This window comes from Rhopalosiphum padi, chromosome 2 (genome assembly GCF_020882245.1).
Source record: "Rhopalosiphum padi isolate XX-2018 chromosome 2, ASM2088224v1, whole genome shotgun sequence".
In the NCBI taxonomy this organism is placed as follows: domain Eukaryota; kingdom Metazoa; phylum Arthropoda; class Insecta; order Hemiptera; family Aphididae; genus Rhopalosiphum; species Rhopalosiphum padi.
In genome coordinates, this window is record NC_083598.1 from 30516184 (window position 1) to 30542581 (window position 26398).

Sequence of the window (26398 nt, forward strand, 5' to 3'; positions counted from 1 at the left end):
ACATAATATAGTGAGGTATAAAAGGTATATACATACTGTGTGTCATATGTACAACCAACATTGATTATTAATACTAAGGATTTATAATCAATGATACTAATTATATAGACATTATTCCATAATGAGATTCCTATTCATATTTATTTCTAAAAACGAAAATTAGTTTGACGAATTTTATCATTAATTTGTAGATTTTAGCTTTATGTTAATTTGTAGTTATTTATAAATTTATTAAATTTAATATTACTAGGTCTAGGTTTGGAATCTAGTCTTATCTTTAGAGACTTTAGCAATCTGATCTGAAGCTTTATCCCAAGAATAAAGACTAATTTTTAATTTTTATTTAAAAGTATATATTATACTATAATATAGAATATATTCAGCGAAAAGCTGAAAACACATTGTTTATATTCTTCCATTAATATGTATAAGTACCTATAGAAAAATATTTTTTTTTTTTGTTTGTTTAATGTATTAATCATTATTGTTATTAGGTACTTTTTATTGTATCGCAGACTATTGCAGTAAATAATATATAATATGTGATGAATGGAACATCCCGAACATCAATAGGCAAGTGTGATAATCATTATGCAAATGTCTACCTACTTAAATGTTAGCTTTTTAGATTTTTAAATATGTAAGTCTCTTTCTAAAATTCAACTAAGTCTATGTATAACAACAATATCTGAGATAATATGCGCCGTCACGAAAAACTGTCGACGGACCACACGGGTACAAGACTACAAGATGGAAACGGCTCTATAAGTAGGTACAGGTGATCTGGCGAAAGTGATTCATATATACATATTATATATATAATAAAGATACCATTGTTTTCGGTTGGACGGTAGGAGTAAAATATATATATGTGTGCGTGTTCACGTCACAATATTATGTGTGCCAGCTAGCGTCGGAGAGATCATATCGTATTCTGTACTTACGATTATTATCGTTCATAAGTGACACGCGTGTATAGTAGGTTCCCTGCGTGGCGTAGGTACTACACGTCTGCCGCCAGAACCCGTTCACCTAGTATATATAGATATAATATTATTACAAATTACAGTTTATTACCCACCTAACCTACCTATATGTACGTAATATTATAATATATCTGGCCGGTTGTCCAGCAAATACCCACCTCTATATTATATATACCATCACTCGACCCGCGTGTGCGCCGTCGGAAAGAACTACCATATAGTATACACTATACAGTCATAGTTAGTCATTCAGTGATTGGGTATTTCTCAAACGAGAGGGAGCCCACCGTGGTACCACTTATTATACATACCTATCTAAATTTATATATATTTTTTTACGAGCCCGTACGAGAAAACGCCGTGACTAATGTAGGTCCACTGTCTATCGACAGCGGACTCATGGACCGATGACCTTATACATTTTGTATTGAGTAGGCATCCGACCGTTTATAATACATTAATACTATTATACCAGCTACATAGACTGTGCTGTTGCGACTCGTGTCCCGCAAGACGCGTATTACTAATATTTATACCGATATAAAAGTATTACTGTTTTATCGAGTTTTATAGTAGGTCTAACGCGATGCTCGGCGTAACGGTGTTCGGAACGTGTCGAAATAAAATGTCAGTTATCTGTATATTATTATTGTCGTTTGGTGTCTTCGTCGGCGGTCAAAGTCTGGGAAAATGTCCGAAAAAGGAGACTATGAAGACATTCGACCCTAAAGAGGTAGGTGGTGCAATATATAAGTAACCACTTAAAACTGCTCACCATTATAACAAATAGTAATATTATATATATAAACATATACCTTAATTAAATACTTAGTACCTATTTATCTATAAATAGTAATCGTGACGTAGGTTTACCTTATAATGTGATTTCCAGTGGTTGGTGACTAGTGAGTAGTGAGGGATAGTTGTACCTCAATTTTTTAAAATTCCGCGGAGAAATAATAATTTTGTTGGAATTGTTTTACAGTTTGAAGGACAATGGTACGAAGTGGAGAAAACGTTCTATATGATGGAGATGACTGCTAGTTGCACGTCTTTCAATTTTACTTTAAACCCTGATGGAACATCGTACAAAGTACATATTGGAACAAAAAATAGAATGTGAGTGAATAAGTAAAATAATACAATATAGGTACCTACTAGTCCTAATATACTAATACCATTAGACAAACCATAATTTTACCTTTGCTTGCAAATTCAAACATCGACAGTTTATACCTACCAAATTTCCAAATTTACTCTAACCTTTTAAGTAGGTAACACATAATAGTATTATACTATAACAAATAGTTATTAATTAATTATATATTTTATCTAAATATTATAAAGACACAGCTATAATGGCTATACTATTATATTAAAAACTATCTATTCACATAATAAATAAAATATTATTTATAATAAAAATCAGAAAGTAGCTGGTTATAATACATACCTATAGCCTATAGGTATCTAATATCTATGTATAGGTATATTATATTATATGATGTATCATAAAAATGGTTTAAAATTAAAATTACTATACATTCTTTTGTCCTTGAAAAAAAATGTATAGTTATATTTTTATGATATATAACATTTCGAATAAAATAATTTATGTATTCTGTTTTTCGAAACCAAAAAGCCGTATTGTATATTTAGATTATCAAACCAGTATGCGATTATAATAGTATAGTATGTAGGTACTAGGGCCGGGATACAACTACTAAAATGAGACGCCAGGCTGACGGCTGTCTTGACTATATGGTCCGATAGCCGCGTCTTAAGAATTTATAAGACTTGACCACTGTTTTAAAATAACAAATACATGATATATATATAATTTCAGATTTTAAATACTAAAGAGATAAAAATTCAGTAAAAATTTAAAAAATAAATAATTAAATAATAACGTGTAAAAAATAAAATCTCCATAAAAAGTTAATTCTTTTTTAAAGAATTATTAATTTTATGTATAGGTAACAACTTATAATAACTGTAGGTATGTTAAAAATGTAATACATTTAAATTTTAAATTCTGAGCAGAACGATTTCATTGCCTTTTGAAGCAGTAAAAATGCTTTTAATATTTTACTTCAATATAATTTCTGATATTCAAATTCTAGATGAAATTTAAGTTAAAATTATTAAAATATATTGAGAAAAACTGAATTTCACATTAAATCGATTTTCCACAAAATCGCGATTTTGTTGTAATTTAAAAATGAAAACTGTATATATTATGCTTGACATTTTTACCAAATTTTTATATTAACATTTTCTATGTAGGTATAGTATAATTTTTAAAATATTTAAAATATTTTTGAGCTATTTATACTGACATATTGGTGATACATTTAACTTAACATTTATTATTACAAAAACTATTATCGTTTTTTACATAATATTGTAGTTAACTTTTAGGTCGTTAAAAAACAGTTTTTTCTAAAAAACATACCGTATTTTTTAATTGCTATTTTATTTGTTTAAACCTTTTTGATTGTGACATGCATAAATGATTTTTATTCTAAAGCAAAATATTTTTTGAACTATTTCGATGTAAATAAATTGACTTTGGATGAGTTTAAATTATATTATGAAATAAGTATTCAAAGTTTAAATTAGCGAAACGGAATAGTTAAATAAGGGTGTACTCCGTAAAATATTGGGAAACTACGTTCTTTAGTATATTATACTATTTATATACTCCGTTCATAAAAACTTTAAATACTTATAACTTGGAATCTACTTGGCTAAAATACTCTTAAATTTTTTTCTAAAAATTTTATTTTCCTACGACTTAATTTTATGTAAAAGAAATATTTTCAAAAACTTTAATGTATTCTGACTTTCTGAGACGAGTTTCATGAGTTAATTGGATCATCGGGGACTTGTACGTATGTTATTACATTTTATTATAAACACGATGATATTTAAAAAAATTTTAGATTATTTTTTAGATATTGTCTATTTATACCATGAAGCTATTCAAACCATTCTTTTACGGTAAGGCGGTTTTGACTCAAAATTGAATAACAATAATAATTTACCTATAGTAGGTACATAAAATTATACTATTATGAATAAAAAAAATTAAATATTTATATAGGTAATATAATAAATTCAGTTTCGCAAAAATTAAGCCATAACTTACCGTAACACCAATATTATAAAATCAATTATTTTAATAGCAATTTTAAAAAGCATATTATTATGAAATATATTTCGTATATTATAGGTTGACTCTTAACTGCCAACAGCTCGTCTTCGCTCAGAATTGTTTTTCGTATAAAATGATTTATCATTGATTTTATGTTTAACACACCCATTAGGAAGAATGATGACATGACAATTCTCTCATCACATTCTGATTCCACGATAGCATACCAAAACCTCCAAATTATTCTTGATAATATTTCAAAACGGTCTTCCAAGTGGAGAATTAAAATAAATGTTGTCAAGTCCTTTCACTCTAAGAAAAGGTGTTTACATGTAATTCATTATCAAAACAACAAAATCCCAACTATAACTTAAACAAAATATTTAGGTTTAAATGGTTTAATCTTAAACAAGTGTTTAACTTGGGGTCCACGCCTAAAAAATAAAAGAAAGGTTCTTAACAATAGACTCCATTTATACGCCTTATTCTCAAGTCCAAACTTTCAATCAACAACAAACTATTAATATGCAAATCCTATATATCCTATATATAAAACCTATCTAGATTCTAGGCATTGGCATCCAAATATGGGGATGTGCCAAGCCTTCCCAAATACGTACCATCCAGGTCTTCCAGTCAATCTCTCTTTATAAAATAACATCTGCGCCATGGTACGTCTCAAACATATTATTGTATAAAGACTTAATAAAAATCGAAGCAGTTTTTATCACAACTAAAAACTATTACAAACAATTCTACACAAAATCAATCAACGACACAAATCCACTATAGTATCATTATTAGTATCTAACAATCTATCTTTAGCCAATAAATAAAATTCATCTCAGATAACTATCCACGTCGATTAAAAAGGCACTGTTGTCAGGATCTCTTGAATCCTGACCTATTTTAATTTTAAAAAAACGTCTCCCCTTCAAGTCTGAGGGTTTCCACACCGGTAGGCCTTCTTCCCCAAGTTATTTCATGTTTTTTTATCCAGTGAAACTACCAAATTTACTTATTGTATACCTATATAATATTACAGGTTGTAAAATGTAAATATACTCTGTTTAAATAAAAACACATACATTATTTGAGTGACTTACTCAATGATGAGGTACACTAGATACTTAATATATATAGCAGAGCGATAACCTACTTTTCCCCTTTTTTTTATTTTCTAACGATGAGCAGTTATATATTTATAATATTTAACTAGGTTGCTTTTTAAAATAGTAATACTTACCCAATACTACCTTAGTTTACCTGTATAGCGTGTAAAACGGGAAAACATCCGGAAATAATATACACTTTGATAGGTATAACCCGTCTAATTAATCTTTAAACTAAGCAAACGTTACGATTTGAAAAAAAACAGTGGTCCTAAAACTATGGTAGGTATATTATAAATATTGAAAACAATATAGTTTTCGAATTCGGACCACCGTTCCATTAAAAATGTGACGGTTACCGAGTGCCACGATTTAATTAATTTTCGAAATTAATCTCGATACACCATACACCAAAATAATAATTATTTTATTTTCAGAACGGGCAACCCGAATATATTTTCCGGAATGGCGACACTTGTATCGAAAAGCAAATCCGTACTCAACTACCAAGCCGATAGTCGACTTCCTGGGTTGTTTTCGCGTATGATACCCACCACCGGTCTGTATCACATCATGTACTCGGATTACCGCAACTATACTGTCCTGTGGTCGTGTACGAGTTTTGGTCTTTTCCACACAGGTAAAGTAAATTTAATGTACCTACATATTACTCTTTTACATCAAACATAAAGAGTAGCGAATAGCGATACGACAATACTTGTGGTATCGGCCATATTCTCTAAAATTCTAAACCGTATATTGCCTACCTACCTATATATACGTATATTTTAATAATAGTGCTTAGTTGAACGTAAGAACACACACTGACCCTGTACATAAACGCTCGAGATATTTGAAAAAACTAAAAACCAATGTTAAAATATAATTGTTTGCAGATATTATTTGGGTTTTGGGAAGAGAACGAGATCTCACAGCGACATCCCGGGCTGAACTTTACAACTTATTGTATGAACTGAACATTAATCCCGATCGACTAATATTATCTAAACACGAGAAATGTGAAGAATTTTTCTAATTTAAATTTAAAATGAAACAGACATTTTAAATTTAAATAAAAGTACTAGTCAATACAGTAAGCTAAACTTGAATAATTTGTACCTATGCTAGATTAGGTATAGGTACATAATACAATGTAGTATTATATGTTTATTCGCAAATGGCCACTAATTGACTAATATAATATTATGTATTAGCAGCTATTGCATTAAGACTTAGGTTGGTTGTTGAAAAAAACATGTACCTGTTTTATAATTTGTTATATTGTGTTCGAGTAAAATTAAGATCATAAATTAGCATGCATAACAAGTAAAAAAATTCATATAATTATAATAGATACTAGTTCTACATGAAAAAAAATTTTTATTTTTTTAAAGTTGATGCTAATTATTATTTATTCCCATATATTTATTAGTAAATTGTATATTTATAATTATAATATTAATTTCTTTAGTTTTTCAAGTATGATACTCTGCATTCATACTTTCAGTATATTTTATTTTTAATATTATCCAATAATAAGAACAAATACAAACATTTTTGTTAAACAAAACAATTGAATCTACAAACATTTAAATAAAATGTAGTTTTATGTTTTAGTAAGTTTTATATTGGTATATGATGTAGATTAAGTCATGAGGAAATTTGATTGATTAAACACATAGCTATTAAATATTTATCAGAATAGGATGACTTTTAGTAGTTAAAACCATAAAACGTTTGTAACTATGGTAAAAACTATAAAAATATAATTACTAAAAATAAAAAAATCACTCAATTGTTTTACTTATGTAAATTATCTTGAAAGCCTGGACCTTAATCTGACTCAAAGTGTGTTCAAGAATTTTTTCTTTTTCATATAACATTTGACCACATATATTATATTCTTACATGTTACTAAATCAAGTATGTAAATTATTATAATTAGATAACAAGTTTTTTATTATCTATAATTTAATAATTTAATTTCATATTTGGGAAATACAAAATAAAATAAAATAATTTATTATAATTTCTTATACATACTGTTCACTTTAAAAGATATTGTTATAATTATATGAAAAAATAATTAGGTTTCTTCTCTATATTAAAATATATGGGTCAATTTCGTGGTTTAAATCTTATTAGTGTTATGAAATAACGTTTAAGAACAATTTATTTTGAGTATACATTATAGTATTTATTATAGAATATAATTTAGACTTATTATAACATAAAAGCCAGATAATATTATTTATTATTGTGATTTGTTAATTTAAAAGAGAATTGAGATTATTGAAAGATGTATATTGCATGTCAGTATATGGATTGGTAGTTACAATAAAATACAATAAAAACTTATTCATTTAAAAAAATAATGCATATTTATTATTTTTATTATACATATTTAGAAGTCATATAAACCTGTTAAAAAAAATATATATACATATTAATAAAAACTGGATGTAAAATAAACATACATGAAGTAGTATCTAAACTAATAAAAGTCTTCTCTATTTGTATTTGTACTTCCTTGATTTATAATTTGCACCTGACTAAAATACAATTCAGCAATCTGAAAATTAATTATGTAATAATATTAAAATTAATGTAATAAAGTTCTCACGAGTATATTATAATGCAAATTATTATCTATGAAAAAAGTTATGTCTAATGAGAAACTAGTTACATAAAATGTTATTGTTTTATATTTCAAAACATTTATCTGAGTTAGTAAGCTAATTTATATTTTAAATACTAGGGTGAAGTAGGTCAAACTATATAAACATGATGAAAGATGTAACTTACAATTATGTATTGCTGTTATATTTTAATAATTTAATTCAATTTGTTGTGAGAATTTAGTTATAATTTTTTTTAATGTTTCATACTTTTTAAGAAAAAAATAATCAAAACCAGATTTTTCAATTTTTTTCAACAAAATTACATAATCTAATATTCTAAAAACATAGGTTATTATATATGTGCTTAGTTTATTATTAATTGAAATAGTTAATTTGATATATGATTACTTAATTAATTATATCATAGACATTTTACTAATAAATCAAGTTAAGTATAAGTTCCTGTAGTTAACTGTGGTTGGTGGTTGTGCTGAATATTCTTGAGAGCATTCAAAGAACAAATCAAGTTGTGATTTTATTATAATCTATATCAGTAGTTTTCAATCATTTAACCATGTGGCACACTTCATCTTCTACAAAATTTTTGCGACACACCAATCCATATTATATGTGAAGCATATATTTTTACATATATACCAATATTTACATATAAATACATATTAATTAAACTATTAATAAATTTTTTGGGACACACATCAAGAGTGCTCATGGCACACCGGTTGAAAACCACTGGTCTATATAAATAGCTTACACACTAAATAACATTGCATCACCAACTCACAATTCATACAGTTGCCCATTTATTAATTTAAGCAATATGGTCTGAATTAATCAATTAAACAAACATTTGTACTATATACCACAGTCTTGGAAGTCATTTAAAGGTTAATTTAAGTATTTATGGGACTACTAGATCATCCACGTTATATGTTCCAATTTGTATTATTATTTTACAAAAATATAATTGAAAAATATTAACAACAGTCAATACTGTAATGAGTTTATGGCGTTTACATTATACTAATCATAAATCAGTTTTTAGACAAGGCAGTAGTGACATTGGAGCTCAGTTGTCATGTTTCAACAAAATAAATCAACTCTTTCCTATGTATATGATCTAAGCCCTAAGGTTTAATAAAATATTTAAGTTTTAGTTACCTGTTGAGCGGAAGTAGATTGTTCAATTGACTTATCTTCTCGTATTCGTAGAAACCTTGGAAATCGTAACGAAATTCCTTTTTCAGGATCCACAATACCTAATGCTGCTCTGTGTACTGGAGATAATGACAAATCTGCACATTTTATTTCCCATACCTGGACTGTCTCAAACCAATGATCTGGCTCATGGCTTTGATCAAAGCGGTAATAACTTTTAGGTCCCTCAATAATATGTTGTTGAAAAAATTCTGTATGTGTTTGTAAATCCTCATCACTAAATCCTGTTCCAATCTAGAAAAACAAATGTATCATTTAAATAAGAATCTTTATGGTTTAAAAATATATTATATATGTAAACATTTAATTACTTTACATATACTCTGATACTCTTCACTATCTGGATCATAACAAGCTAATAGGAAACCACCATATGTACCTGTACGTTTTCCACGACCTAAATAGCCTCCTAAAACTACTACATCTATTGTATCACCAACACCATCTAAATAATCTTTTTTTAATTTTAACCAATTGCGTGAGCGTTTGGCTATTTCATAAGTAGCTTCTTCTTCCAATGTTTTAACCATTAAGCCTTCACAATTTCCTACAAATTTACAAAAAATAAATACATTTTGTTTGAATTAAATATGTTTATATAAAAGCAGAAATTTTTTATTATTATTTTTATTTTAAGGACAAAGACAAGTATTTTTTTTTTATGAATTTTAACGTTCAAATTATTATTATTCATTTATTTTTTCAGCAAAACATAGTTTTTCAAAGTTTGGCGGTTATTAAAATACATCCTGTTTCTGAAGACTAGTCACATGGGTAATAGATAATAATAAGAGGTACATATTTTCATATGCAATAAACTCGTCATCGATTATCGACGCAGTGATGAACTTTGTAACTGTAGTTACCAACACCTCACAGCAATAATATGTTGTAGAACAAACACCTAAAAATCACAAACCACCCAACTTTGAACAGCTATAATTCACTAACGGTTAAATGAAAAATAATAATTTCAACGTTAAAATTTATGAAGAAATAGCCCTATTATTTTATGACATTTTAAATAATGGTGAAAAAAATAAAAATGTTATACAGTTTTAGAAAAAGCTTGAAACTAAAAATTTTTTTAAAAAAAAAAATTGGAAAAAAGTCAACACCATGAAATAATGAGTAAATGAACCACCTTGTGTATATATTTAACCTAAGTTAATATTATTATTTTTATTATAAACTTGTAATAGAATTGCATTTTAAATAATTAATTGCACATTTATTTAATAAATAATTTTAGCTTTTTAATAATTATATTTTATACAAATTATTAAATTTGTACCTTTTATAGATTCTTCAAGAAAATCTTGAACTTCCTCCATTTTGGTTGTATCTAAAGATGTAGCTAACAAAAATTGTTCTTCAACTTCAATAAAGTTTTCTCTCAATAATTGACGACGTTCGCAGAAAGGTCTTTTAACTAAAGATTCTCCATTAAGGTAGAGTAAATCAAACATATAGACGCATACTTGTACTTTAATATCTGCTTCATTGGCATTCTAAATTATTCACAATACCAAATATTTTAATAAATTTATAATAAAACTATTTAAAAATAGTTTACCTTTCGTTTACGAGTACTTAATATTTGGAATGGCATAATTTTTTTATTTTCTCTATCCCATGCAACAGCTTCAGAATCCATCACAAAAGACTTAACATTAGGACCTTTAACGGAATCTAAACGATTAATAATATCTGGATATTTACTAGTATTATTTTCTTGATTACGACTGTAAATACAAATATTTCCATCTTCAGTCAAATGGATCTATAAATAATAAAAAAAATCATTTGATTTTGAAAAGATAAAAAAAAAGTAAAATATTATACCTGAGCTCTTTCTCCGTCATATTTCCATTCGCATGTGAACTTCAATCCATCAAATCTACTAAGCACTTCATGTACACCTTTAGTTGGATGTGCTAACATTGGTTTTAAAGGTATACCAGGAGTTAACTTACAATTTTCAGGCAAAGCACTAACACCCACTTTTAAGATAATAGGTATTATTAAATCTAGATTTGGACTTTCACTGCAAATACATGTTAAACATTTTTAAATTGAAAATAAATATCTACAAAGTTATTATTTGTTTTATTACCAATAAGTTGTTTTTATGATTAAAGTATTTGCGTCGTACATTTTCTTAAATTTTTCTTCAGACATATTTTTGGCAGTATTAAGTGTTTCAGGTGGAAATTCTTGAGGCGGTGGTGTCATTGTGCAAGCTAAACCAAGAGCCTAGAAAAATTGTATGATACATTATTAACTTAAAAATATATTTAATAAGTACCTTTTAATTTCTATAAAAATATCATAAATAATTACAAATCAGCTGCCAAGACTGTATATATATATAGTGTTTCAGAAATCGGTATAAATTTAAAATTGTAATGATCACAAAAATCTATGCCATGACTCTATAGGTGGACATGTATCAGGGGTTATTTTTCACACATAAATGTCTTCTGAGCTGTTTGTGAAAAAAATTTTTATTTTAAATAAAATTTGTAACTTTTATGACATTTTTAAATCCGTACCAATTTCTAAAACACCCTTTAGTATATCAAATTACCATAATGGCGTTTGGTTCATGTTGAAAAAATTTCTCATCAATATTTTAAAATAATATAATTATATTTACCTGTAGAACTGATTGTTCAGCAAGTCCTATTCTTAATTTACCAGCTAATGATCGCATTAAGAATCTAGCTTCAGAATCTTGGCATGCAATAAACATTGATTGAATTTTATCAAGTTTTTTAACAGTGACCTATAATATTTAAAATGTATTATAAAAACAATAATGTTTAGAAAATATTAGACATTAATTACTTAGATTTTTTTCCAGTATAAAAGTAAAAACACAATATTTATACAAATTTGTAGCATGAAATAGTTTAAAGTCATCAAAATATATATATATTTATATCAAATGTATTGATTAATATATTAATTTGTTTAATTTATTATATTTATGACTATAAATTATATTGTAATTATATTATATTTATAATGTTATATGGGGTGATTTTTTTTATCATGAACCACTCATTATTTCAAAAAGTATTCATGTTTTTGAAAATATTTTTTTACATAGTTTCAAGTTGTTAAAAAATTAACGTTATTATTTAACAATTATATTTTTAAATATTTTTTTTAAGTTTTTTACTTTTTTGAATGACAACATAGAGTTTTAATTTCATATTCCAAAGCAGAATAATTGTCTGAGTATTTTGATACATAAAAATCGAATTTAGGGTGAGTAGTTTATGAGTTATACGTATTTAAAGTTTAGACAAGCGGAGTAGTGGACAAACATTTTGCGGGTAACCCCTTACCACTCCACACCACTTGTATAAACTTTAAATACGTTTAACTCATAAACTACTAGCCCTAAATTCGACTTTTATGTATCAAAATACTCAGATAATTATTCTGCTTAGGGATATGAAATTAAAACTATTTTGTCATTCAAAAAAGTAAAAAACTTAAAAAAAATAGGGTAAGGATAAAAAATATTTAAAAATATAATTTTTTTAACAACTTGAAACTATGTAAAAAAATATTTTCAAAAAACTTAAATACTTTTTGAAATAATGAATGTTTTATGATAAAAGAATCACCTAATATGGTTAGATATATGGCTATATCATAAATATATTTATAATAAACTAAATAGATTTCATATATCTTGATAATTATGTTATGTATAAATTATTTATTTTAAGAATGTAGTCATTCAAAAAAGTAAAAAACTTAAAAAAATATAAGGATAAAATATATTTAAAAATGTAATTTTTTAATAAAAACGTAGTTTTTTTAATAACTTGAAACTATGTAAAAAAATGTTTTCAAAAACATGAATACTTTTTGAAATAAGGAGTGTTTTATGATAAAAGAATCACCCTGTATTAATCAACGGCAATAAAGTATAAACCATTATTATTATTAAACTGTTAATGATGGTTTTTTTAAATAAGAACTATGTTGTAAAAGAGCTTTAATAGTTCAAGTATTTCCATACATATTTAGGGAACAGAAGCTTCAATTAATAATTAGTTTGTGAACGCACAAGCGAGTGCACACTAATCATATTCAAATTTCAAATTACGCAAGTGATATAAATACAAATCTCTTGAGCGTTGTATACGTTTCACTTTTACTAGAATGGCCTCTTAATGTTAATTAATAATTAATAAGAGAACATATTATTGATAATTTAATATACATACCGCTTGACCAGTCATTTCTGAGATATCCTTTAATTTATCAAATACACTTTTCACAGTTAGTCGAGCAGGTTTAAACATTGTTTTTTGATTACTTTTACTTTTTTCTGCAACAATTCCTAAGTCACCAGTTTTTTTAACATCAGATTTTACCTGTGCCATGCTCCTTCCTGTCGTTTGAACTATAGCCTAAAAAGTAACACAAAAAATATTTCATGTAGTATTAAGTATTAATTGTACGCTATACAAATAGTATATTACCTTTAAAAGTGTAGTCTCAGCAATACCCAATTCCAAACCAATATAATCAGGACAAACTTTATTTAAACACAAATACACACTTGGTAATAAATCTTTTGGACTAACCACTATTACTGAACGGAAATAATTTGAAAGTATTTCAATAATTTTTAATCTAGCACTAACCTCTTCAATGCACAATAAAGTTTTTGTTAGTGCACTATATGGAGTCCTATTAAAATTCAATTTTTAATTTTAGTAAATATACAACTATAGTCTGTCCAGCAAGAGAACGCGCCGGTTCTGCGCAACACCCCGCGTTACCATGTTATTAGAACTGGTTCTCTTATTGCTGGGTATCATTGGGGAATGCGCAGAAAAACTCATTTTGGTTGGTCTGTGATGCATTCTCTCGCTGGATAGAGTATAATTATTTTATTTCAGAGTTTAATAATTAGATATAATAAAATAAATTATAAAATTCTAAAAATACCTAAAAACAATATTATAATCAAGGTTAGATCTAAAATTAAATATTATATTCTTCTACTAAAAAGATAACAATAATTTTAACTTCAAATATTATTTTTTTACTTACGGTTGGTTATGATCCCAAAAGGCATCTCTTACAGGATGGTAATTTTTTTTTGTTGGATCATATTCACTTTCAGTAATTTTAGGTTTTGAAGATTCATCATCATCTTTTGTAGGAGATTGTTCTTCATTTGATTTTTCAGGAGATACTTTTTTACTTGACTTTTTATGATTTTTAGTTTTCTTGTCAGTACTTGATTTATTAGTGATGTTCTTTTCAGTATGAGAATTATCAGTCTCAGTATTGGTTAGATCAAATTGAGTACTTGGCAACAAATCTTCTTCACATTTTGTTTTACTAAATTTAAATGTTGAAGAGATGAATAATATTTAAAATAATTTAACTCAAGATATTAATTAATATTTACATTTGGGTTTCATCTTGTACAGTATCTTTTATAGAATGGTCATTTGTTTTTGTTGGTTCACTTTCAGATATTTTATTATTATGTATTAGTGATTTATTGGTATCTTTTAAAGGAGACTGTTCTTCAATAGATTCTTCTAATTTTTCAGCATTTGGTTTATTTGAAAGAGTATCTTGTACACATTTTTTTTTACTAAACAAAATGTTTAGAAGACATTAATAATAAACAAATTTATTAGAAAAGATATAATTTACCTATCAGATGTTTCTTCATCGCTATCACTAAATAATACAGTATGTTTTTTTCTTTTTCCGTAAGTCTTTATTGGACTGGTGTGCACAACTTCTAGATCTCTATAAAAATTAATTATACATTAATAATTAAGAACATTTTATGATTACAATTACAATTGTAATTTAAGAAGTATTATGACTCTTATTTTAGAAAAATAATTTATAATATTATAATTGCCACAACATATTATAGGAAATATTTAAATTACAACTTTAGATTAAGTCATATAAATTATTTATGAAATATCTATTTCATAACTATCATCAGGAAATGTTATGACCAAGAAGGATAAAGTAGCATTTTTCAATCATCATTCCCAGTTCAAATTCTCTACCAGCCATTCCTAAGTTTAGAAGTGGGAAACCATTGCACTAACTCTTACCTAGCTACCTAGCAGCAGATACATTTTTAGAGTAATAAAGTGCTATAAAATTAACTTGATGATGTAAAAAACTGAAATAAATATATAAGTAGGTATAATTATGTTGTTGAATATATACGTATCAACTTACTCTGGAGATGTCAACGTCGTATTAAATGATAAAACAGGCGGATCTTTTTCCTTTTTAGCTCCATTTTTAGGGCCAAAATACGACCTATATAAAACATAAATAAAAAACTTACAATTTTAAAATAGCAACGAAAAAAGGACTAACATAAAAAAACACTTACATTAATGTCCTTTGAGTCATTTTTCTGTTTTTTAATAACAGACTGTGATGACAATACAGGTTATTTAATAACGTTGAAGAAAACCGCCAAAATACTGTATGCATTTTGTCTTTTGGTTAAAATGTTATCACTGAATTATCATTAATTGTATAGCTCATAGACCTCATACTAAGGTATAAGGTTTATGGTATAGCTTCATTTTATTTATCAGTAAAGTTAAATGAATCGAAACTTCTGAAAATTTGACCGGGTAACACTGAACTTTAAATCATATATAATAACTTACATTGTATTTTGTCATGTATAATACTGTAATAATATAATATTATAATATGACTAATATGAGCACTGAACCACAAAACACAACAATTCTGTGATTGAAAATTCAACTATTATTGTCTATTGAATATTGGAGATTAATTGTAGAACCAGCTGGGTCTTTACACGACAGAATAAAAAAATATTTATTTTACTGTTTTCATTACAAATGTTTAATATATTTCAATAAAAACAATATTTCATAATCATAAATATATTATAAATACTCTACTTGTATATGATCACGATTAAAGATAAAATTATCTTTAATCATGTATATGAATAAAGGTTATTATTAAAATATTAACAAACTAATTTAAACATTGGATATTTTAATAGCATTAATCATAAATATTGTAGATATAATAATAAATAAGACCATATACATGATATAATATTGATTATATCATGATTCATGACCATATAGATAAATATTGTATCTACCCGATATCGTGATTCGTGATATGTGTTATGTGTATAATATAGACATATAGTGGTCTAAGTAGTAAGTACTTGACTTAGAAATGGATTAACCATTAGTGTGAGTGTCTGATTAAATATTTATTTCTAAGAACAATTTAAACAATTGTATACAAGGTTTCTCATAAGCTGTTCTTACAACTATCTAAATAAATTTGGCATTTACATAACTTATTTATATCTGCATGTCACATCAAATTCAAATTTTCACAAAATTGACGATTAGAGTTACCATGGTAAATACATTTTATTGTAGGTAAATCAAATATAGGCACAAGACACATTCGAAGACATTATTTCTTTTATTATTATTTACTATACTAATTTCCGAAATATATATAGATTACTTTTAAACTACCACAAATCTATTCACACCAATCTACCTACTGGCTACTGTACGACGATATTAATTACTTTATTATACTTATATGACTTTGTAATTGCAGCTAGTGATAATATTATTGTATATATTTTTTATGTTTTAATATGCGATTTGTGTATAGAAAAATGTATTTAAGCTAACCAGTAACCGTAAAACTAATGAAAAAATAAATTACTAATATCTAATAGAAATATACAGTTGAGTTTTAAAAATCATTATAGCCTTAAGGTAAAATAATTTCAAATAATTTTTTTTTTTTAATGTATCGATTAATCAATAAATAGGAAAGCAACTGCCGTCTGCCGTGTATCAATATGCAGATTAGATCGAGTGTCGAGTGTACCTTATCGTAATTTAGTAAGTTACCAAGTTAGTAATAGCATTGAATATTGACTATAAAATATAAAACTATAGTATTCGGGGAGTTCATTGGGGCAGGCTTGATATGGAAATATTATAGACTATAGAAGTATAGAGCAACATTCGAAAATGCGCTTCACGCAGACGATCGTTTGACTTTCCGCGGCGTCAAACGCGAAGTTGTTCTGAATTTGGCGTGTTACTCCCAGATCAAGTCAACCAACGAGTTGATCCCCGTAAGAGGTTCTAACTTCGGACTTACTGACCTTTAGTCTGAACGCTGAATTTTTTAATTGACACTTACTACTTAGTCACTTTAAATACTAATAAATAGTAATTTATTTTTTTCTACTTAAATTCGGAAACTAACATTTTCTGTTAGAGTGACTTTAACTTTTGAAACATGTTTATAGTTTTTTTAAATGTTCTGGCTGACTGGCTGAGCCACCTTTTGTTACTGCTGTCAATACAATTACTGTTGGTGTACACTAGAGATTGTTATTTTTTTCGTATTTTCAACTGTCAAGTATAGAAGTTTCTCTAATTTCTTTTTTTCGATTATTTATAACTATTTTAAAATTTTTTAACTATGATCTCTTAAAAATACTAATTAAATCCGATTGTCTACCACATACCAACTCATACAGATTTAAAAATTAAAGATGTTTTTCTATACTATATAAATACTTAGTACAAAAAAACATAGTAAAATCAATATACATTCATGATCACTCAAAATCTAAATCTGTATGGTGTCTAAAATATTATACTAGACATTTTTTCTACACTCCTTATATTATACATTTTACCATTGATTCATTGATTTTACGTATAAATAATCTATTTAATACAATGTAACAAAAAGCCCAAAAAGTTTCAAGAACTAAGATTGGTCTATTTCAAAAAAAGCTATGCCTTCTTCTTAAGTCCCCTCCCATATTTAGAATTTACATCACTGCAGTAACACTGTACTTTATGTTTATATCATACATTTTTTTTTAACTTTTAATAAAGTAATAATATATTAATATAATTAATTTATTAAATAAATATAATATCAGTGCAAAAATAGTTTTGAATTGATATTCGAAAAGCGCACGCGTCGTCACAGTGTCGCCACACATCGGTACTAAGTAACCACAATCGCGGTCATCAATTACAGCTGATCCGGTAACAACTGCGGTCCGTGCTTCCTGCTTTAAGGTCGCATCGTTGAGGGCCACTGTCGACTGTCGGTAGGAGTGTAAACTATATTCTACGGCTGTAACAGGTCGTGCGATTGGTCGTGAGACGTGGAATAGACGACGGAAACTAGCTCAACTCCTTTCCTTTGTGCTGGTAGGTAAACAACTACAGACGCCGGTGTCGACCGATAACCTGAGCGCTTCGACAGTGGACGCCTGCCATTGGTCAAATATTTTCTCCGACCCCTCCGCACCCATCACTCAATGATTCCGTCACTTCATACTGCATACTTTTCACTCCACTCAACTACTCGTCGCTCACCAATAACTCTTACAGTGCTATCTGTCCCGTTCTTTCCGATCGTCTATCCATTCCATCATTGATGTAGCAGCAGCACCACCACCGCCGCAACCATCACAGCCACATAATTCGCTATCGCCGGTTACGACATTACAGTGATTATATATTTATAACAGTAATTTAACATATATTATTATATATTTTAATATTAATTAACTTATTATTGTTATTTGTCGTCGGAAATTCCGCGGCATTACAGTTAAATAATAATTAAATAATATTATAACGTAATATCTATTGCCAATCGCCGCCACCGCACAATCGTCGTTATCATCGCGTCGAATATTTTTTTGTTTTTTCCCCCCGACATTGCACACAATCGTTGCTAGTGAAAACTTCATTGGATTTCCGCTTTCCCGTAACACATTGCGACAACAGTGCGCGTATACCGTTATCGTCGTGACCGTATTAATAACAACATCAAAGGCCGTGCACTCCACGATTAGTTTCTGTATTGTCCGATGTCTGGTGCTGAAGTACTAGACACCACCTGTGAATTGCCGGCCAAGAAGCGTAAACTGGCTTCCGGTGAATCGTCTACAGTGACCATCGACTCAGCACCGAGAAATCAGGTAACAATGTCGAATAACGGCGTAGAGGAGATCGATGAGGGCCTATACTCGCGGCAGCTCTACGTATTGGGCCACGAAGCTATGCGCAAGATGGCCACTTCTGATGTGCTGATTAGTGGGCTCGGTGGTTTAGGCGTGGAAGTCGCCAAGAATGTCATACTCGGTGGAGTTAAATCGGTTACGTTGCATGATTCCGTTGTATGCACTTACAGTGACCTATCATCGCAGTTCTATCTGTCCGAAAGCGATATCGGCAAGAATAGGGCAGAGATCAGTTGCCCCAAGTTGGGTGAACTAAATTCTTATGTGCCCGTCAAGGCGTACACTGGAATTTTGTCCGAATCGTATCTCAAACAGTTTAAAGTTGTCGTTTTGACTGAGACAACATTAGATGAACAGTTGCGCATTTCAGAAATTACGCATCAGAACAATATTGCCTTAATAGTTGGTGATACGAGGGGTGTATTTGCTCAAGTGTTCTGTGACTTTGGTGAAGATTTCACTGTAATCGACACAACGGGTGAAAATCCAATTTCAGTTATGGTTGCTGGTATCACCAAAGAAGAACAAGGAGTAGTTACTTGTATGGATGAGTCTCGACATGGTTTTGAAGATGGAGATTATGTAACTTTTCAGGAAGTACAAGGTATGACTGAAATAAATGGCTGTAAACCAAAAAAAATTACTGTTTTAGGTCCTTATACATTTAGTATTGGTGATACTACATCTTACTCAGACTATATTAAAGGTGGTATTGCCACTCAAGTGAAAATGCCAAAAAAATTAAATTTCAAATCATTGAAAGATTCCTTAGCTGAACCAGAATATCTCATTTCTGATTTTAGTAAATTTGATAAGCCTTCTCAATTACATATAGCATTTATAACTTTTCACAAGTTTGTCTCAGTCAATGGTCGTTTACCTATTCCTTGGAGTTCTGATGACGCAGATGAATTTTTAAAATTAACTAAAAATGTAAATTCTGATTCCATCGAACTTGATGTTGATCTAATAAAAGTATTTTCAAAAGTCTGTGCTGGTAATATTAATCCAATGACATCTTTTATTGGTGGTATTGTTGCTCAAGAAGTCATGAAATCGTGTTCTGGTAAATTCAATCCAATATTTCAATGGCTTTACTTTGATGCTACTGAATCTTTACCAGAAGAAGTTACTGAAGAAGATGCCAAGCCTATTGGTAATCGTTATGATGGCCAAGTCTCCATTTATGGGCGAAAGTTCCAGTCGATTTTGGGAAATTTGAAATATTTCGTTGTAGGAGCTGGTGCTATTGGATGTGAATTGTTAAAAAACTTTGCAATTATGGGTGTTGGATGTGGTAATGGTAAAATCTATGTCACTGATATGGATTTAATTGAAAAATCTAATTTGAACAGACAGTTTTTGTTTAGAGCTCAAGATGTACAAACATCGAAATCTGAAACGGCTGCTAAAGCAATTAAACGTATGAATCCATATGTGAATGTTGAACCACAGACAAATAGGGTCTGTCCAGAAACAGAGCAGACTTATAATGATACCTTTTTTGAAAATTTGGATGGTGTTGCTAATGCTTTGGATAATGTTGATGCTCGTATATATATGGACAGACGTTGTGTTTTCTATAAAAAACCACTTTTAGAGTCTGGTACTTTAGGTACAAAGGGTAATACTCAAGTTGTAATACCAAACTTGACGGAATCTTATAGCACATCTCAAGATCCTCCAGAAAAAAGCATACCGATTTGTACCCTTAAAAATTTTCCCAATGCTATTGAACATACATTACAGTGGGCTAGAGATCTATTTGAAGGACTTTTCAAACAAACTCCTGAAAATGTAAAACAATTTTTAGAAGACCCTACTTTCATTGAGCGTACAAATCGTTTACCTGGACTTCAACCAGTTGAAATTATGGATTCTGTAAGATCATCAGTTGCAGAACGCCCTAAAAATGTTGATGATTGTATTGAATGGGCTAGAAAGCATTTTGAAGATCAATTTACAAATCAAATCAAACAATTGTTATTCAATTTTCCACCAGATCAAACAACTTCTAGTGGTCAACCGTTTTGGTCAGGACCCAAACGTTGTCCAAAACCAATAATATTTGATGTAAATAATACATTACATTTGGATTACATTTTGACAGCAGCCAATTTAAGAGCAGAAACATATAATATTAATCAGATAAGGGATCGTGTTTATGTTGCCAATGTTGTATCTTCGGTTAAAGTTCCTGAGTTTGTCCCTAAGTCTGGTGTAAGGATTGCTGAAAATGATTCACAGATAACTAATGGGTCATCAAATTATGACCAAAGTAAACTGAATAAAATTCAAAAAGATTTACCACCAACAGACTCTCTAAAAAACATAAAAATTGTTCCTTTAGAATTTGAAAAAGATGATGACAATAACTTACATATTGATTTTATTGTAGCAGCATCGAATTTAAGAGCTACAAATTATGATATTCAACCTGCTGATAGACATCGAAGTAAACTCATCGCTGGTAAAATTATTCCAGCAATCGCTACAACAACATCTGTTGTTGCTGGTCTTGTTTGTCAGGAATTCATTAAATTAGCTCGGGGATTAAAAGATTTGGAAAAGTACAAAAATGGTTTTGTAAACTTAGCCTTACCATTCTTTGGTTTTTCAGAACCTTTATTAGCACCAAAATCCAAATATTATGACGTTGAATGGACTTTGTGGGATCGTTTTGAAGTGGAAGGTGAACTTACGTTAAATGAATTTTTAAATTATTTCAAAGATAAACATGCTCTAGAAATCACTATGCTTTCTCAAGGAGTTTGTATGCTATATTCATTTTTTATGCCTAAAGCAAAAAGGGAAGAGCGTATCAATACTAAAATGTCTGAAATTGTACGCAATGTATCAAAGAAAAGGATTGAACCACATGTAAAATCATTAGTTTTCGAAATATGTTGCAACAACACTGATGGTGATGATGTGGAAGTACCTTATGTTAAGTACAATTTGCCATCAGACTTCCAATATTAAAAGGTATGTTTAATATTTAAAAAAAGCAACTCTAATTCCATTTTTAATTAATAATGTCATTTTGAAGAATTGTAAATTTGTTAGTCTAGTTTTATATTATTTATATTTTTATTTCAGATTATGTGTCAATGAAAAAAAAATATTTTGAAGAAAAAATTGGTAATCACCAGCCAATCCCCAGTACATTTTTGGTACCTAATAATTCATATTACTTTTTATAATTTAAAATTCAATGTGTGTTTTTTATATTAATTATTATATTAAAAATATAAGATAAGTTTATATATTTATCTTCAATAATTAAAACAAAATATATATATACTTTTTTCTAACTCGGGTGTTCTGTCTAACTATAGAAATAAATATTTATATTATTAAAAATAGAAGAAATGTGATTTTTTGTTTTTGTTTTTTAATTTTGCCTTATTAAAAACAATAAATACTTTACAGATACAATTTAAATTAAAAAAAATATTAGTCATTGATCTAAAATAAAGTAAAATTTAAACATATATTTTTACAGACAAAATATTGTAGTGTCTTAACAAGTATATTTTGTAAAGAATATATACTAAATATTTTCAATTACTAATATTGTTGTACTTATAATTCTTCAATAATAAATTTACTGAATTAAGATTATTCTAAAATGTTTATATACACGAGAAAGCTATAATTGTTTAACTTGAAATTTATAATTGAATTTGGTATAATCATTTATACACAATTGTCAAATTTAATCGAGATTTATGAATATATATTGCATATTATTGTATGTTATTTATAATTAATTTGAAAAATATTTAAGAAATTTATTCATGGATTTCATCTTCTGTAATTAAATAGCATAATACAACATTTTGTTTTTGTCTTATCAAATATTGTTCATATTTTTTATTAGTGTATAATAAGTTATGACTAATAGACTAATATGGTGATAATGTTATTTAGAATAAGATTTTAAAAGCTCAAGATATATTGAAAAATTTTAATTTTCTGGTTATAAAGAATTAAATGACTACCTAAGAAAGTTAAAATTTTTATAATGAATATTTACTGATTAAAATGCTTACTTAATAAAATATTATTTTCGTAAATGAAGGAACTTGTCATTTATATCACATTTGAACAAATAATGCGTATTTAATCAAATGAACAAATACATTTACTTCTATAAAAAAACTTATAATTGATATCATTATTTTATTATTTGTGTAAGTGAATCATGCAAAAATATAGTATTTTTGGTACTATGTAATTTTAATTTTGTAAATATATAAGGTTAAAACAATTAAATTAGTAATATCTAATTTAAGATTTGGTAATACACGTGTAATAAATGCTTAGAAATTGTTTTTATAATTTATACAAATGTATAACTTAGTAAAAACTATTAATTTCTGAAATTTGACAAGATTGCGAGGAATTTATTTTCTTTATGAATAATATATTCTGCTTGTTAATTGTCAATATTATGTGACTATAGACTAGGGTGACCATTTTTAAAAAGTAAAAAAACTGGACAGTCGTTACACCTCTAAAATTATTATTGTTATTTTACTCTTTTGAGTTAATTAACCTAACCTAAATAATAAGTGTTCAAATGTTTAGAAATATTAATTTTTTTAGTAAACACAATGTTGCATTTCAAAACTAATACAATTTTTTTAAACAATTAAGAAAATTTTCTTTTTATTATTAAACACTATCACTTATTTAATTGTTCATTACTTCATTAGCATCGGTCCTTAATTTTTGTATTACAAAAACTGTTATCTAAAAACAAATTTGGTTATACAACTTTTAGATTTGTTTCATAGATCAATTTATTTTAAAAATATAATGTAATAACGGGATAAAAAGTGTACCGTTCAAAGTTTGTCGGACAACGGGACATCTGGTCACCCCTACTATAGACTTATAATGAGTGTACCGATCTTAAGTTAAGTCATCTAAATCACTAACATTTTATTAATTTAAATACAAACACTAAAAGCATAGTAGAGGTTCAATTATCAAGTGAAATTATATTTTATTACATGATTACTAGACCATGTATAAATGTATGTATATGTACTTAGCAAAAATCCTTTATTTAGATATTATTGTATTATACATTATTAAAATTATTATTCTATACATTTTTGGTGGGCTTGATAAAAACTTTTTTACGTTTCAGTTTCTTGCGCATTACTTCAACTTCATGTAATTCTGAATATACTTCAGCAAATATTTCTTTTTGCTCTTCCTCTGGTATTGTTTTCCTTTAACACAAGGTTATATTGAAAATATATAGACAATAATACAAGCAGAAAATTAAATTTAGTATTTACCTGTATTGTTTCATTAAGTCATATTTCTCCCAAGGTGTTGCTAATTCTTTAGCTCTTTCATAAAACCTCTCTTCTAGCCCTAAATCAGCTAATCCTTTCATATCTTTTCTTTCCCACCTAGCACGCCAAGGTCTGGGTTTTAACTTAACCTAAAAAAATTTAATATTTAATTTCTAAAGTTAGTTGTGTTAATAAATAATAATTAATTTTACCATTAGAGGGTTCACAGGTACAGGTGCTCCTTCGGGTAAATATTCAACTTCCATATTTTCATCAAATGTACTGTATTCATTAGGTGCATCTCTCAAGTATAATAACTCGTCATCAAGACGTTTCTCTAAACGTAAAACTTCAATCTTTTGTATTGTTGGATCGTACAGTTGATATTTCATTTCTGTACCTATATTTTGGATAATTTAAACTGACCTTAGTATAATCCGAAAATTATGTTTGTTGTATTCACTTACCAATATGCTTTATAACATTCCTAAGGGTAAAATTAGCTCTAAGGCCACATCCTAAACGTTGTATACATATACCAACAAAACGAGTAGCTTTATTAGGAGCATGTGGATTAGATGATGAAACAGCCATGATAGACCCTATAACAATGATATAACATAAAAATAATTCAAATATTATAAATATTAATGTATACAACATACCCATAGATGGGACATATTAATAATAAGGTAGAAGAAAATTTTTCAAACCATAATCTAATCATTGATATAAATATAAAACATAATATAATACATCAAATATGATTTGAAGTGAAAACAAATTATTAGTCTTTTAATGAAGATGTTCAAGTTATTCTTTATTCGTGCAATCATGCTTACAAGTTATATTATATTCCCTTAGATTTTATGTCTATTTCTAAGATAATTTATTTTATATTTGTACTTAGTAGTCAATATCGTCTAAAACTGTTATAATCATAATAAGTTATTCCTTGTAAATTTAAAATATTTTACATTTTATACCAGTTCTCTATCTTGTGGGACATTTAAGGACCCTAATTATAATAGATCAGGGGTTGCCTAGGCACATCCAGACTCCCTATACGCATGCCTATGTAATAATAAGTAAACTTATATGATTATTTTAAGACAAAAATAAACAACATTCTCCCGATCAAATAATCATCTTATACCAACCAACATAAAATTCAGGTATATCTATATGTTTCCTTCTCTGTATCATGTCCATACGTTCTAGTTTTTCTCGTAAAGAGTTTCTCCATTCAATTTTAGGATCAGGTAAAAACTCTGGATATATAAATCTAGAGTTGGATGGGACAACTGATTTCCTTTCAGGTTTAACTTGTTTTTCAGATACAGATTCATCAGAGGATTGTTGGACGTCAGGCAGTGGGACATGGCTGGATGATCTGGATACCTGAAACACTGCTGAAAAAATATTTATTAATCTTGACCGAGTGTTTAAAAACTACGAATGTTATGAATATTACCTTGTGTGAAACCACACTGAAATCTGTGAAAGTTTAAATTTCTTAGCAACATATTGAACCAAATATTTTTCAAAACAATTCATGTGCTCATTTTACAGTGATTTGTAGGCCAATCGATATAAAATAAAAAAGTTTCAAAATATTTTTCAACAATCACGCAGTGTAAGAATAATATAAAAGTTTTATCCGGTATCGGGAACTTGACCGTTCTGAAAAATAACCACTATCAAATATTCAGCACATTATCAGTTCCTGTGATAGTATTGTGATAAGACGCAAGACCATGGGAGCCTAACCCAAAAATGTCTAAACCTACTACATTGTCTACCGCGTTCATTGTACAATGGTCCTAGAAGAATTCTGATACGAGTATACCATAGTAT

The 26398-nt window shown here is 27.9% G+C and overlaps 4 protein-coding genes across 5 annotated transcripts; 2 read left to right on the plus strand and 2 right to left on the minus strand.

Annotated features, from left to right (window-relative positions):
• The first annotated feature begins 990 nt into the window (after positions 1 to 990).
• Positions 991 to 6352, plus strand: LOC132923296 (apolipoprotein D-like). The gene is made up of 4 exons (XM_060987190.1): positions 991 to 1719; positions 1972 to 2105; positions 5693 to 5895; positions 6152 to 6352. Exons 1-4 carry the CDS (start codon positions 1573 to 1575, stop codon positions 6289 to 6291), a joined length of 624 nt encoding a protein of 207 aa, XP_060843173.1. The 5' UTR covers positions 991 to 1572; the 3' UTR covers positions 6292 to 6352.
• A 1265-nt stretch (positions 6353 to 7617) lies between these two features.
• On the minus strand, positions 7618 to 15717 carry LOC132923291 (DNA ligase 1). The gene is made up of 15 exons (XM_060987181.1): positions 15528 to 15717; positions 15368 to 15451; positions 14816 to 14914; positions 14562 to 14753; positions 14198 to 14491; positions 13621 to 13831; positions 13363 to 13548; positions 11772 to 11900; positions 11229 to 11368; positions 10958 to 11159; positions 10689 to 10895; positions 10407 to 10623; positions 9424 to 9659; positions 9056 to 9346; positions 7618 to 7827 (listed from the first exon to the last, which is right to left on the minus strand). Exons 1-15 carry the CDS (start codon positions 15629 to 15631, stop codon positions 7750 to 7752), a joined length of 2670 nt encoding a protein of 889 aa, XP_060843164.1. The 5' UTR covers positions 15632 to 15717; the 3' UTR covers positions 7618 to 7749.
• Positions 15718 to 18325: 2608 nt separating this feature from the next.
• Positions 18326 to 22603, plus strand: LOC132923290 (ubiquitin-like modifier-activating enzyme 1). Its single transcript, XM_060987180.1, has 2 exons — positions 18326 to 22211; positions 22326 to 22603. Exon 1 carries the CDS (start codon positions 19074 to 19076, stop codon positions 22206 to 22208), a length of 3135 nt encoding a protein of 1044 aa, XP_060843163.1. The 5' UTR covers positions 18326 to 19073; the 3' UTR covers positions 22209 to 22211; positions 22326 to 22603.
• Positions 22604 to 24282: 1679 nt separating this feature from the next.
• LOC132923293 (large ribosomal subunit protein bL19m) lies at positions 24283 to 26241 on the minus strand. 2 transcript variants are annotated; one of them, XM_060987187.1, is made up of 6 exons: positions 26016 to 26241; positions 25702 to 25953; positions 25009 to 25143; positions 24754 to 24941; positions 24542 to 24690; positions 24283 to 24472 (listed from the first exon to the last, which is right to left on the minus strand). In XM_060987187.1, exons 1-6 carry the CDS (start codon positions 26065 to 26067, stop codon positions 24343 to 24345), a joined length of 906 nt encoding a protein of 301 aa, XP_060843170.1. In that variant the 5' UTR covers positions 26068 to 26241; the 3' UTR covers positions 24283 to 24342. The 2 variants fall into 2 exon arrangements, with proteins under 2 accessions (XP_060843170.1, XP_060843171.1); XM_060987188.1 differs by having other exon boundaries at positions 25702 to 25950; positions 26016 to 26240.
• Positions 26242 to 26398: the final 157 nt, after the last annotated feature.

Bases quoted from the DNA above. Each gene is read 5' to 3' on its own strand.
- LOC132923291 (XM_060987181.1), bottom strand. From the start codon at position 15,631: ATGCATACAGTATTTTGGCGGTTTTCTTCAACGTTATTAAATAACCTG. The intron at 14,915-15,367 runs GTAAGTTGATAC...TAATTTTTATAG, and splicing joins ACGACGTTGACATCTCCAGA to AGATCTAGAAGTTGTGCACA. The intron at 7,828-9,055 runs GTAACTAAAACT...ATTAATTTTCAG, and splicing joins AATCTACTTCCGCTCAACAG to ATTGCTGAATTGTATTTTAG.
- LOC132923293 (XM_060987187.1), bottom strand. From the start codon at position 26,067: ATGTTGCTAAGAAATTTAAACTTTCACAGATTTCAGTGTGGTTTCACA. The intron at 25,144-25,701 runs GTTGGTATAAGA...TCATTGTTATAG, and splicing joins TATACCTGAATTTTATGTTG to GGTCTATCATGGCTGTTTCA. The intron at 24,691-24,753 runs GTAAAATTAATT...AAATTTTTTTAG, and splicing joins TACCTGTGAACCCTCTAATG to GTTAAGTTAAAACCCAGACC.
- LOC132923296 (XM_060987190.1), top strand. From the start codon at position 1,573: ATGCTCGGCGTAACGGTGTTCGGAACGTGTCGAAATAAAATGTCAGTT. The intron at 1,720-1,971 runs GTAGGTGGTGCA...ATTGTTTTACAG, and splicing joins AGACATTCGACCCTAAAGAG to TTTGAAGGACAATGGTACGA. The intron at 2,106-5,692 runs GTGAGTGAATAA...TTTTATTTTCAG, and splicing joins ATTGGAACAAAAAATAGAAT to AACGGGCAACCCGAATATAT.
- LOC132923290 (XM_060987180.1), top strand. From the start codon at position 19,074: ATGTCTGGTGCTGAAGTACTAGACACCACCTGTGAATTGCCGGCCAAG.